The 14,894-nt window shown below is 39.7% G+C and overlaps 1 protein-coding gene across 2 annotated transcripts in view; it reads right to left on the bottom strand.

Moving 5' to 3' along the window:
• fmn1 (formin 1) overlaps positions 1 to 14,894 on the bottom strand; it is a 279,413-nt gene that overhangs the window by 254,006 nt on the left and 10,513 nt on the right. For both annotated transcript variants that reach the window (XM_059955635.1, XM_059955642.1), the window contains one exon: positions 11,538 to 11,652. In XM_059955635.1, the coding sequence (XP_059811618.1) occupies positions 11,538 to 11,652 (115 nt within the window). The remainder of the gene's footprint in view (positions 1 to 11,537; positions 11,653 to 14,894) is intronic.

Raw genomic sequence — 14,894 nt, 5'->3', positions numbered from 1 at the left:
AGTCCCATTGACCGGCACCTGGGATAGCCCTCTATATCCCTCCCATCCATTCACTTATCCAAACTTTTCTTAAATGTTGAATCAAACTCACTTCCACCACTTCCACTGGCAGCTTGTTCCATACTCCTGTTAACCTCTGAGCAAGGAAGTACATCACCCCACTTGTTCCCCTTAAACATTTCACCTTTCACCCTTAACTATGGCCTCCAGTTCTAATCTCACCTAACCTCACTGGGGGGAAAAACTGCTTGCATTTACCCTATCTATAGCATTCATTATTTTGTATACCTCTATCAAATCTTCCCCCATTCTCCTGCACTTCAGGGAATAATTCAGCCTTTCTTAATAACTCAGGTCCTCAAGTGCTGGCAACATCCTTGAAAATTGTCTCTGTACTCTTTCAATCTTATTGACTTCTTTCCTGTAAGTAGGTAACCAAAACCAGACAGAATACTCCAAATTAGGCCTTAACAATGGTTCATTAAACTTCAACACAACATCCCAACTCCTGTACTCAATACTTTGATTAATGAAGGCCAATGTGCCAAAAGCTCTCTTTACAACTCTATCTACTTGTGACACCACTTTTAAGGAATTATGAAGCTGTATTCCCAGATTCCCCTATTCCCACTTCTCAGTGCCCTACCCTGGTTTATCCTCCTGAACTACAACACCTCACACTTGTCTGCATTAAATTCCATCTGCCATTTTTCAGCCCATTTTTCCAGTTGGTCCACATCCTGCTGAAAACTTTCATAGCCTTCCTTACAGTCCACTACACTTAAAGCATATTTTAAAGCATGGAAAAATGTGAAGTGGTATCTGCAAATTTTCTAATCCACTTTACCACATTATCATCCAGATTGTTGATGTAATGACAAACTGCAACAGACCCAGCACTAGTCCCTGCAGCACTCCACTAGTCGCAGGCCTCCAGTCAGAGAGTCAACCATCTACTACCACTCCCTGGCTTCTTCCATGAAACCAACGCTAAATCCAATTTACTAACTCAACTTGAATGCTAAGTGACTGAAACTTGACCAACCTTGACTTAACCTTCTTAAAAGCCTTGCTAAAGGCCACGTGGACAACATCCACTGCCTTTTCTTAATAAACTTTCCTGATAACCTCCTCAAAGGACTCTAAGTTTGGTTAGACACCACCTACCAATTATTCCATGCCTATCCAAATACTTATCCAGTCCCTTAGAATATCATCCAATAACTTAAGCCACTAGTGACTTCAGGCTCACCAGCGCATAATTTTCTTAAACAACATTAGCTACCCTCCAATCCTTTGGCAGCTCACCAATGGCTAAGGGTGTTTTAGATATCTTTGCTAGGGCCCCAGCAATTTCTGCACCAGCCTCTCACAAGGACCAAGGGAACACCTCATGAGGCCCTGGGGACTAATCCACCCTTACTTTCATCAAGAGAGCAAACACCTCCTCCTCTGTAATTTATATATGGTCAATGACCTCACTGCTGCTTTGCCTCACTTCTATAGACTGTGACTGTCTTGTGTGTAAATAGAGATCCAAAAAAAATTAATATCATTCCCACCTCTTTCAGCTCTATGGATAGATCACCATTTTGACATTTAAGGGGACCTATTTTACCTCTTTGCTATCCTTTTGCTCTTAATAAATCTGTAGAAGTGCTTAGAATTCTTCACTTTGTCTGTTAGGGCAACCTCATGCCTTCATTTAACCTCCCTGATCTCCTCAAATGTTCTCTTGCATTTTTTTTATACTCAAATACCTTATTTGTTCCTTGCTGCCTATTCCTGCTATGCACCTCCTCCTCCTCCTCCTTAACCAAGGCCTCAAAATCTCTTAAAAACCATCACTAAACCTGTTATCTTTGCCTTTTGTTCTCACAGGAACATACCAACTCTGTACTCTCACTTTTGTAAGCCTCCCACTTACCAAACACGTCTTTGCCACAAAACAACCTGTCTCACTTCACACTTGTCAAATCCTTTAAAATCTCAACCTGAGGACCAGATCTATCCTTCTCCATAATTACCTTGAAACTAAGGGATAATGATTATTAGATCCAATGTGATCTTCTACACCTGCGTCCATCATCTACCCTGTCTCATTCCCTAATTGGATATCCAGTATTGCACTTTATCTTGGTGTGACCTCTATTTATTGATCAAGAAAACTTTCCTGAACACATATGACATACTCTTTCCAGACAATATGTGGAAAGTTAAAATCACCTACTATCACAGCCTAATGTTACTTGAAACAGCTGTGCTCTCTCAAAAAAATTGTTCTTCTAAATCCTGCTGACTATTGGGTGGTTCATAATATAATCCTATTTATGCAGTCATCCCTTTTATTCTGAGGTTGCGCCCTTTGGTCTGAGACTCCCCACGTTAGGAAATATCCTCTCCACATCCACTCACTTTAGCCCTTTCAGCATTCAGTAGGGTTCAATGAGAACCCCCCTCTCCCACTCATTTTTCTAAATTCCAGTAAGTACAGGCCCAGAGCCATCAAAAGCTCCTCATATGATAAGCCTTTTATTCTCTGAATCATTTTCATGAACCCCCTTTGAAGCCTATCCAAAGTCAGAACATCCTTTCTTAGATAAGGGGTTCAAAGCTGCTCACAATACTCCAATGAGGCCTCACCAATGCCTTATAAAGCCTCAGTATTACACCCTTGTTTTTATATCTGAGTTCTCTGGAATAAATGCTAACATTGCATTTGCCTTCCTCACCACCAACTCAACCTGCAAGTTAGCCTTTAGGGAATCCTGCATGAGGACTCCCAAGAACCCTTTGCACCTGAGATTTTTGAATTTTCTCCCCGGTTAAAAAATAGTCTATGCTTTTATTTCTTCTACCAAAGTGCATGACCATACACTTCCTGATGTTGTATTCTATATGCCACTTCTTTGCCCATTCTCTTAATCTGTCCTTCAACAGCCTCCCTGCATCCTTAACACTATCTGTCCTTCACTTATCTTTTTATCATTCGAATACTTGGCCACAAAGCCATCAATTCTGTCCTCTAAATCAATGCCATATAATGTAAAAAGAAATGATCCCAATACCAACTTCTGTGGAGCACCACTCTTGACTCCAACTTCTTCCCAATGAGGTCAGGCTAACAGGCTTATAATTTCCTTTCTTCTGTCATCCTCCCTTTTTGAAGACTGGAGTGATATTTTCAATTTTGCAGTCCTACAGAACCATGCCAGACTATAGTGATTCTTGAAAGTTCATTACTAATGCCTCCACAATCACTTCAGCTTCTTCTTTCAGAGCCCTCAAGAGTAGTCCATTTGATCCAGGTGACTTATCTATCAACAGACCTTTCGGTTCCCATGCACCTTTTCTGTAGTTATAGCAACTGCACTCACTTCTGCCCCCTGCCACTTTCAGAAATACGGCATATTGGGTCCAAGTCCATAGGACACTCAAAGCGGCTGCGCAGGTTGACTATATGGTTAAGAAAGCTTACGGTGTAATGGCCTTCATTAATTGTTGGATTGAATTTAGGAGCTGATAGGTACGGTTGCAGTTATATAAGACTCTGGTCAGACCCCACTTGGAGTATTGTGCTCAATTCTGGTTGCCTCACATCAGGAAGGATGTGGAAGCCATAGAAAGAGTACAGAGGAAACTTACAAGGATGTTGCCTGGATTGGGGAACATGCCTTATGAGAATAGGTTGAGTGCACTCAGCCTTTTTTTCTTGGAGCGACAGAGGATGAGAGGTGACCTGACAGAGGTGTATAAGATGATGAGAGGCATTGATTGTGTGGATAGTCAGAGGCTTTTTCCCAGGGCTGAAATGGTTGCCACAAGAACACACAGGTTTAAGGTAATGGGGAGCAGGTACCGAGAAGATGCCAGGGTTAAGTTTTTTACTCAGAGAGTGGTGAGTGCATGGAATGGGCTGCCAGCAATGGTGGTGGAAGCAGATACGACAGGGTCTTTTAAGAGACTTTTAGATAGGTACATGGAGCTTAGAAAAAAATATGATAATGATTTGCATTTTGATTTCCACAATTTCTCCAGCAAACAGGGAGGTTACTATCATAATGGGATTTCTGAGAGGGTGTGATAAAATTACTTATCAAGTTTTTTTCCATCCAAACTCCCTCCATTTCTGTGAACTGGTACACTTCCATTGATATCTCCATATTGTTGTTCATTCTTCCTCAGATCTAATTATCCCTCCTTCCTTCTCCCATTTTGTTTTAATGTATGAAGTCGAATGTGTTTTAAGATTTGACAACCCCTTATACATGCTTGAAATGATTCTACTACCATTATCTGAATTATATGCTATTCTAAAGAGCTCTATCAAGCATGTATTTGCCTTGGTTACATTTTTAAATGCCTTATTAACATATTGTTGCATCTGTAAATAACGATAAAAATCTTGTTTTTCTAGTAAGTGTTTCTCTTTAAGCATTTCAAAACTGAACAGTGTTCCTTCTTTCATTATGTTGCAAAGAACTGTTATTCCTTTAGCTGTCCAGTCCTTAAATCTAGCATCCAATATATTTGGTGTAAAATCTGTGTTATATGCACACCATTTAAGAATTGCAATATCTCTCTCTAGATTATATTCTTTTATAGTAGTTTTCCATATTTTAAGAGTCAATTTCACCCATGGGTTATCAATAGTATTTATGTACCTTTGCAGGTTGTTATCAGCCATAATTGCTTGTATGGGGATGGGAAGTACCTGTTCTTCAATGTTTTTCCATTGAGCATCATATGACAGGTTACACCAACATATCACAACTCTCAACTGTGCTGCAAAATAATAATCTCTAAGAGAAGGTAGGCCCCATCCTCCCCTTTTCCTTTGCTAATTGCAAAGTTTTGAGACAAACTCTAGGCCTTTTTCCCTGCCAAATATGGTTTAACTACATAATGCCTCATAGGCCTGATTTTATTCTCACAAATCAATGATCTGTTGTAAAAAAAAATCACTCCCTACTTGTACATAGTTCTTTCCTTTTGCTTGTTTTTTCTTTCCACTCTCTTCTATAAGTGTATACCTCAGATAAATACTTTGTGGAGATTTGTGATATATATGATTATATAACATATATGTACAATGTCTGAAATACATCTTATGGAAATGTTCGTTTGATGATGAACTTCAGTAAAAAAATAAATTACAAAAAAAAAAGAAAAATAGAGGGCTATAGGGAAGCCTAGTAATTTCTAAGGTAGGGATATGTTCGGCACAACTTTGTGGGATGAAGGACCTGTATCGTGCTGTAGGTTTTCTATGTTTCTATTGCTAGTGTCTTCAACAGTGAAGACTAATGCAAAATACTTATTCAGTTTATCCGGCATTTCCTTGTCCCCCATCACTCCTTCTCCAGCATCATTTTCCAGTGGTCCAATATCTACTCTCACCTCTCTTTTACTCTTCTGAAAAATCTTCTGGTATCCTCTTTGATATTATTGGCTAGCTTACCTTCATATTTCATCTTTTTGATCCTTATGGCTTTTTAGTTGCCTTTTGTTGGTTTTAAAAGCTTCCCAATCTTTTACTTACTCACTAATTTTTGCTCTATTATATGTCCTCTATTTTGCTTTTATTTTGGCTTTGATTTCCTGATGCACCATCAATAACTCACTCTGAGACGTAAAGGCGAGATATCAGCTTTTATTGGCTGGAAGAAGGAACAAGCAGTGAGTGACCACCATACTACATCCTGGAGACTGAGAGGCCGGGCTCAGGCCTTGATCGCCTTTATACAGGGGTCTGTGGGAGGAGCCACAGGAGCAGTCAGCAGGGGACGTGGCCAGACAGGTATATGTAGTTCACCACATTTCCCTTGTCAGCCACTGCTGTGTCACCTTGCCTTTAGAATACTACTTCTTCTTTGGGATGGATATATCCAGTGCCTTTCAAATTACTCCCAAAAACTCCAGCCATTGCTGTTTTGTGGGCAAAACAGAATTAGAATTAGCCCTGCTAGAATCCTTTTCCAATCAACTATCAACTATCTCATGGCTCTGTAGTTCCCTTTACTCCATTGTAATACTGACACATCTGGCTTTAGCTTTTCCTTCTCATATTAAAGGGTGAATTCAATATATTATGATTACGGCCAACTAAGAATCCCTTTACCTTAAGCTTCCTAATCAAATCCAGGTCATTACACAACGCCCATTCTGGAGTAGCTGATCCCTAGTGGGCTCAATGCAAACTGCTCTAAAAAGCCATCTCATAGGATCCAAAATCAGCACCAACCTGATTTTCCAAATCTACCTGCATATTGAAATCCCCCATGACTATAGTAACATTGCCCCTTGGACATGTATTTTCTATCTCCGACTGAAATTTGTAGCCCACATTCTGGCTACTGTTCGGAGGCCTGTATACAACTCTTGCCAGGGTCTTTTTACCCTTGCAGTTCCTTTCTGCAATGATTCTACATCTTCTGATCCCAGGTATCCTCTTTCTAATGATCTGATTTCATTTTTTACCAACAGAGCCACCCCACCCCCTCTGCCTACCTGCATGTCCTTTCAAACAATGTGTATCCTTGGATGTTGAGCTCCCAACATAATCTTTTTTTAACCACTATTCATTGATTCCCATAATGTCATACCTGCCAATCACCAACTGTGCTGCAGAATCATCTGCCATATTTTGAGTACTGCATGAATGCCAATATAACACCTTCAGTCCTGTATTCATCACCCCCTTTTCGATTTTGTTCCCGTTACACTGCAACTCATTTCACTGACTGCAATTTTGCCCTATCAACTGCCTGTCCTTCCTGACAGTCTCATTATACACTGCTTCTGCTTGTATACCAACTGCCCCCCCCCCCATCCTCAGCCCTATCACTTGGTTTCCTATACACCTGCCATATCTATTTAAATCCTCCTCAACAGTTCCAGCAAACATGCCTGCAAGGATGTTGGTCTCCCTCTCGAGTTCAAGTGTAACCCTTCCCCAGAAGAGATCCCAATGATCCAGAAATCTGAAACCTTGCCCTCTGCACCAGTTCTTCAGCCACACATTCATCTACCAAATCATCCTATTCTTAACCTCATTCACGCATGGCACAGGCAACAATCCAGATATTACTACCCTGGAAATCCTGCTTTTCAACTTTCTACAAAGCTCCCTAAAATTTCTCTTCAGGACCTCCTCCCTTTTCCTACCCATGTTATTGACGCCAATATATACCAAGACCAGCTGCTCACCCTCCCCTTTAGAATGTTGTGGACCCAATCAGAGGCGTCCCTGACACTGGCACCGGGAAGCAACATACCATCCGTATGTCCCTATTGTGCTCACAGAATCTGGTGTCTAATCCCTTAACCAAGGAACCCCCATCACTACTGCAGTCCTTTTATCCCCCTTTCCTTTCTGAGCCACAGTGCCAGAGATGTCTGTGTCTTTCCAAAGCCATGCTGGTGAACTAAAAGACCAATGTAAGCTATGCCTTAGTGTCATTATGTGCCAAAAAGAACCAAAGGGGAGTTAATGGGAAAGTGAGAAAGAATAAAGTGCAGAGATGGACTAAGGAGGAGGAGGAGGAAATCTGGTGAGATTGTCTTACTGGGAGTCAGCACAGCCCAAAAGGCCAGATAACCTTTACTTTGTCATAAAAATTTGTAAAATAGATAACGTCTGTGAACCGAGGTGCAATATTTCCAAATGTGGGCATGTAGTACAAGTTGACAATATCAGTCATTCAACACAAAGAGAATATTAAGACTGTTATTCAAATGAAATGGGTTTACAATGTTGATTGCCTGGATATCTGCCAGCAAGAGCTGTACATACAGGTGTTGCTCCACAGTGAAGGACCAGTCATGTTGGCTGAAATTCATACTATTATTGAGACCATGAATTGGTACTTTTAGTAAACGGGTCTTGATAGAAAGCATTTCGGAGAACAAGTCTGATCCATTTGGCCAGTAGGAGACAACTGATTCACCAAGGAGATGTAGATGAGGTGAAATATATGGATTACTGCAGCAACAACATTACCTCTCAGTCAAATAACCCTTGTGTTAGATGAGACCACACGAGTCTAGGGGGAAGAAGTTTTACTGGTGTTGCTTCTCATTATAATACATTTCTAAACTTCTTCTGCATACAGTCAAGTCTTAAAATGGCAATACAACACCAATGCTAAATGTATAATATTGATACATCTTGGCTTCATGGAAGAAATAATGTATATGGCATTACAGGCCACAGGAGTTGGCGGGGGTGGGGGGCAAAGTGGGTCCATGGAGATATTTAATAATGGTTGTTCTGATGAACCACGCAAGGCACTGTTAAATGAATGAGCCTAAGTAGTTATATTTCATGCCTGTATTCAATTACTGAAACTGGCTCTAGGTACATTATAATGAGTATTTCTGAAAATGTGTGCAATGTTTACAACAAACTGCAAATCCGAAATGAATTCAGAAAATCAGGATGCACCTGCTCAAAGAGAAATAGTTTATTTTCAGCTGAAATTCTTTCATCACAATCTGACCCTGGCAGTGTGTGATGGGACAGTGTGGTGGCAGATTCACTCTATGTCTGACCCCGGGAGTGTGTGTTGGGACGGTTTGGAGGGAGAGTCACTATGTGTCTGACACCCGGAGTGTGTGATGGGACGGTTTGGAGGGAGTTTCTCTTTGTGTCTGACCCACAGAGTGTGTGATGGGATGGTGTGGAGGGAGTTTCACTTTATGTCTGAACCACAGAGTGTGTGATGGGACGGTGTGGAGGGAGATTCACTCTGTGTCTGATCCCGGGAGTGTGTGATGGGACAGTCTGGAGGGAGATTCACTCTGTGTCTGACTCCTGCAGTGTGTGATGGGACAGTGTGGAGGCAGATTCACTCTGTGTCTGACCCCGGGAGTGTGTGATGGGACGGTGTGGAGGGAGATTCACTCTGTGTCTGTGCCCGGGAGTCTGTGATGGGACAGTGTGGAGGGAGATTCTCTCCGTGTTTGACCCCGGACGTTATTTCATCACAATATAGCAGCCTTGTGAGACACTGAGCAATTATTTTCCAGAGAGTACTTCTCACCTCTAAAGCACAAAAGAATGGTTAAAAATGTGACCTAATAAATGCCTTCTTCAGCAACACATTTAACCAATTTGCAGTAGTGGGAAATCCTATTTGTTGCCAAATCATTAAGAAAGGCAAGTCCTGGAACAAAAACATTCTGCAGCGATAGAGCTAGATGGAAAGCAACAATAAAAAAAGTGCAGATTAGAGAAAATAACAAGTTGGACATTTGATACATCCTTTAAATTTGAGGAAACCTGGTGACCTTTTATTTAATATTTTCATATGCTTTGACTTATTGCTCTTCCAGTTACCTTCTCGAAATGTTGGATTCAATCAGAAAGTTTTTCTTTTTTCTTGCTTTCACTCTCAGTTTGAGCAGCCCAGTTCTTTTTCTCTCTCTTTACTTTGTTGTTTTCTTTTTGTTTTGTGGGGTTTTTTAAACGTATATTATAATTATAAAAGTTTCTTTTTTCTTTTCATGGAAAAGAGGAGAATCAATTATCTTTTTCTTTATTACATAATATTAGATTAATATGATGTATGATCTTGATAATGTTTATTTTACCTTTTATATGAATTATTATTAATATAGATGTTTGGGATAATTCTCCTCTTGCACACACACACACTTTTATTTAACTAATAAAAGATTGATAAAGAAAATCTGCAGATGCTGGAAATTAGATACAAAACCAGAAAACGTTCAATATACCCAACAGGTCTGGTGGGGAAAACAGAATATTTTAGGCTGATGGCTGTTTTACCATTTTATATACAATTTGTGGCCACTGTACTGTATGCTACCAATATTCCACTTTCCCTCTATTTCTTTCTCACCAGTCTTCCCAGAATCCCTCTCCACCATGAGTCTAGTGAAACAAAACCCAGAGACCAGGGGTACTATATCTCTAGGAGACACAAGAAAAACTTCAGTTGCCAAAAGTCAAGGGCAACACCCAGAGATATCCAGAAGGTCAGGCAGCATCTATGGAGGTGAATGGATAGGTGACTTTTCAGACTGAGAACCTTCATAAGGACTCAGCAGGCCTGATGAAGGTTCTCAGCCCAAAACATTGACTGCCTGTTTCCCTCCATTGATGTTGCCTGACCTGCTGAGTTGCTCCATCATTTTGTTGAATTGAACTGTTTCTCTGTTCAGACTGGTAAGAGAAGGGGTGAGAGTAGACATATGGGAAACAAGGGAGATGCATGTGAGGGCTCCATCAACCTCAGTTGAAGAGAAGGTATTTTCCCAAGGAAGTACATTTCAAGGGTCCAAGGGTAGAAAGCTTCACCTGGAGAACACATTTGGCAGAGACAAAGAAAATGAGAGAATGGAAGGTTGTCTTTACTGGAAATATAGTTAGGTATTGGTGGATGGAAGTATAGTTAAAGTAGTCATGAGATTCCCCAGGTTCCTAGTAGATATCAGTGGATCGCTCATGTTCTGAGTAAGAAACAGAAAACCAAAAACGGAAGCAGCAGGTCCACCAGCTACACCACAGTGCTGCAAATCTCAGCTATTCAACTATCCAAAGCTATCAGAACCTCAAGGCTTGCAATTATGCTTATGCAGAATCACAGCAGGCTTTGCTCATTTGGCCATGACTAAGAGATTGAAAGGAAATTCTGCTTAATACAAACTTCAAAATGGGTATAACCTCATTTCAATTTCTACTGGAATGGTTAATTGCACCGAGAACAAAAATGGAGTTACCAAATAAAAGCAATAAAATGAATACAGTTTCAGAAAAAAATGTGAACAATCCATTGACTGGGTTACTGTCACACTGTGTCACAGACAGTACCAGGTGGAGCGAAAACTGAACTGGACTAACAGGCATTGCAGGTTGTTTTCAGCTTTGTGAAACATCTAGAAACAGTAGATAGATGTTGCAAACCCAGTTCAAAACTTGATACCTTCTATATTTAACTTGCAGATTATGCTGTTGAATACCATTCAAACAGAATTAATTTGCCTACACATCAACTTACAAGGTAGAGTACATTGGGTGTTTATCTGATTCGGCTGAATACAACTTCAGTCACAAAATACATGCTGTGCAATACAATCCAAAAGTAAGTTTAACTAATATAACTCTATTGAGTATTTAATGCCTCAATATGGCCCAAAGATGCATAAATGGATAATATGGATAACATATGGTAGACCAAAAGGAAGAATCTAATTGCTCAGTTAGCCACTTACATAATGCAGTTTAGTATCTACATGCTAGATGGTTCTTCTCAATGAAGTGTATGTTTCTGATCAAAAATACAAACCATTTTCCACTCAATACATCTTCCCAAATCCAGCGCAAGCTGCTAATATCATTAAGTGTGGTAGTTCTGCACAAGAGGGCCACTTACATTTTAGACATGTCACATTTGCAAACTTCAGAGAGTAAATCAAAATCCATACAAACAAATACTTCTAAAATTGCCACACAAATATTTTAATTGAATTTTATATCAATGTATTTAATAGAGCATCAAGTTGCTTCTTACCAGCTTCTGTGTATTTTAACCCCACTTTTTCTTCCTCATCTTTTGGTTTGGGGGGTGGCCAGATGGCATGAAGTCGTCCAGGAGTTCGGTCTTCTGATTCTGATGGAGATAAATCCTGTGATAAAAGTTAAAAGAGAGACATTAAGGAAAACACATTCAAGAAAGGTAGGTGCCTAGCGTAGCTCTTACTTTAATACAATAAAGAATCTTTTGTTGCATTTCTTTGGAATATATCTACAGTGTATTTCTTTAATACTCATTTCCCACATTTATTCCTTCCAATTTTGCCACATGTGAAGGGTTAATGATATAGGATATACACAGAGACAGATTGAATTCTGTTTATCCTACAACTTTTGATTATTTGCACAGAACATGATGTCAAGCCAGGTCAACTATAATTAGAATATAGCTGGTACCTACTGCTAGATTTAATTTATATCTGCATTACACTTTTGGAGTTCACATGTGATATAGACTTCAGTTCAAGGATCCTGGGATATAGGACAGAAAACAGATCCTTCGGTACAACTCATACAGGCCAACCAAGTTATCTAGTTAAACTGGTCCAATTTACCCATGTTTGGCTGATACCACACCAAACTATTCTTATCCAAATAAGGCATATTTGTACCTGCCTCTGCCACTTCCTCTGGCAGCTAGTTCCATAAGTGCATCACACTATGTGAAAAAGATGTCCCTTGGGTCCCTTTTAAATTTTCTCCCTCTCACTTTAAATCTTTACTCTCTACCCTCTATTTTTGGACTCCCCTGCCTTAGGGAAAGGACTGTGGCTATTCACCTTATCTATACCCCTCAAGATTTTATATAGCTCTATAAGGTTACCACCCCCCCACCAGCTTCCCATACTCCAAGGAAAAAATCCTAGCCCATTCAAACCCTCCAGTCCAGCTAACGGCCTTATAAATATTTTAAAAAATCTTTTCAAGTTTAATTGCATTCTTTCTCAAGCAGGTCACAACCAGATCACCAAATGTGGCTTTACCCATGGCTTACCCATGGCTACAACATGATGTACCAACTCTTGTACTTAAAAGCCTGACTGATGAAAGCAAGCATGCCAAATGTCTTCTTCACCACCTTGTCAACTTGTACCCATAGGTCTTTCAGTTTTACAGCATTCCTCAGAGCCTTGCCATTTACTGTCCAAGTACTGCCTTGGGTTGTCTTCCCAAAATACAACACCTTTCATTTATCCAGATTAAATCATCAGCTATTCCTTAGCATATTTGCCCAGTCGATCAAGATCCCATTGTAATCTTAAATAAACTTCTTCACTGTCCACCATATAACCAATTTCAGTATCATCTGTAAACTTAGTCATCATACCACCTGCACTTTCATCCAATGTCTAATGTCTTCCACAGTGAATAAAATACTCATTCATTATTCCACCATTTATTTGTCCCCCATTAATAACTCGCCTGAGTTATTTTCCAATGGTCTGATATCCACTCTTGCCTCTCTTTCACTCTTTATATATCTGAAAAAGCTTTTGGAATACTCTTTAATATTATTAGCTAGCTTACCTTCATATTTCATCTTTTCTCTCCTCATAGCTTTTTTAGTTGCCTTCTGTTGGTTTTTAAAAGTTTCCCGATCTAACTTCCCACTGATTTTGCTATATTATATACCTCTCTTTTGCTTCTATGCTTCTTTAACTCCCCTTGTCAGTCATAGCTGTCGCACCCTCCTAGAATACTTATTCACCTTTGCACCTCCTGAATTGCTCCCAGAAACTGTAGCTATTGCTGTTCTGCCATCATTCTTGCTAGTGTCTCCTTCCACTCAACAGTAACTCTCTCATGCCTTTGTAATTCTATTGAGTCCACTTAATACTGATTTATCTGGCTAATTTTTTTCATCTCAAATTGGACTACTCTGGACTACCCGGATCACATTTTAGGCTCATTCCACCTAAAGTCTTTCTATTTTTAAATTTCACTAATGGATAGACCCAGTCAAAAATAATTATTTAAAAAATTTACAGATAAATGGCAAATATTAAGCAAAAATTGAAAATCAGTATGTTAATTAATAACAAACTGATTAAAAGCAAGTAAAGAAAAATAATCAAATCATTTGCATTTACTTTTCCAGTCAGGATCAACAACATTAATTGTGTCTGTTATGCCAATTGCAGTTGATATTTTTACAGCTCAGTATTGTCAGACCTCCAGCTTATCTCTGATTTCAAGAAGTGAGATGAGATGAGCTGCCTTGTGCTGCATGTTAACCAGTGATTCTGGCCCTTTGATGCATCAAGTGCCAACAGGGAAATCTATTCCTTTTAATGGGATTTACCCAGTGATCAATAACCTTCCATCCACAAGGTTAGCTCACATGAATCCAGGGTGAGCTAACTTAATGGATACAGAATTAGATTGGTTCTTGGTGGGAGACAGAGGGTTGTTTTTGAGACTGGAAGCCTATAAAGCATTCATGTCCTGCAGAAATTAGTGCTAGATCAACAACACACACAAAATGCTGGTGGAACGTAGCAGGCCAGGCAGCATCTATAGGGAGATGCACTGTTGATGTTTCAGGCCAAGACCCTTTGTCAGGACTAGATCAACAGTTGTTTGTCATTTACATTAATGATTTGGATGATGGCAGAACAGCAATAGCTAGAGTTTCTGGGAGCAATTCAGAAGGCGCAAAGATGAGTAAGTATTTTAGGAGGATGAGATAGCTATGACTGACAAGGGGAGTCAAAAACAGCATAAAAGCAAAAGAGAGGTATATAATATAGCAAAAACCAGTGGGAAGTTAGATTTGGAAACTTTTAAAAACCAACAGAAGGCAACAAAAAAAGCTATGAGGAGAGAAAAGATGAAATATGAAGGTAAGCTAGCTAATAATATTAAAGAGTATTCCAAAAGCTTTTCCAGATATATAAAGAGTAAAAGAGAGGCAAGAGTGGATATCAAACCACTGGAAAATAACTCAGGCGAGTTAGTAATGGGGGGGGGGGGGACAAATAAATGGTGGAATAATGAATAAGTATTTTATACCACTTTTTGCTGTGGAAGACATTAGCAGTGTGCCAGAATTTTGAGTGTAAGGGGGAAGAAGTGTAGTTGCTATTACCAGGGAGAAGGTGCTTGGGAAGCTGAAAGTCTGACTTCTGAAAGAGGTACCTGAAGAGATTATGGAGGCATTAGAAATGATCTTTCAGGATCACTAGATTCTAGCATAGTTCCAGAGGACTGAAAAATTGCATCATCACCCCATTCCTTAGGAAGGCAGAAGAAAATTAAGTTATATGCCAGCTAGCCAGAAGCTTCTTAACAAGATAAGGTATTACATATCTTGGTATAACAGGAAAGATACTAG

Source organism: Hypanus sabinus, chromosome 2, assembly GCF_030144855.1.
Source record: "Hypanus sabinus isolate sHypSab1 chromosome 2, sHypSab1.hap1, whole genome shotgun sequence".
Lineage (NCBI taxonomy): Eukaryota > Metazoa > Chordata > Chondrichthyes > Myliobatiformes > Dasyatidae > Hypanus > Hypanus sabinus.
The sequence above is the reverse complement of the archived record's forward strand: the minus strand, read 5'-3'. Positions and strand labels throughout refer to the sequence as shown.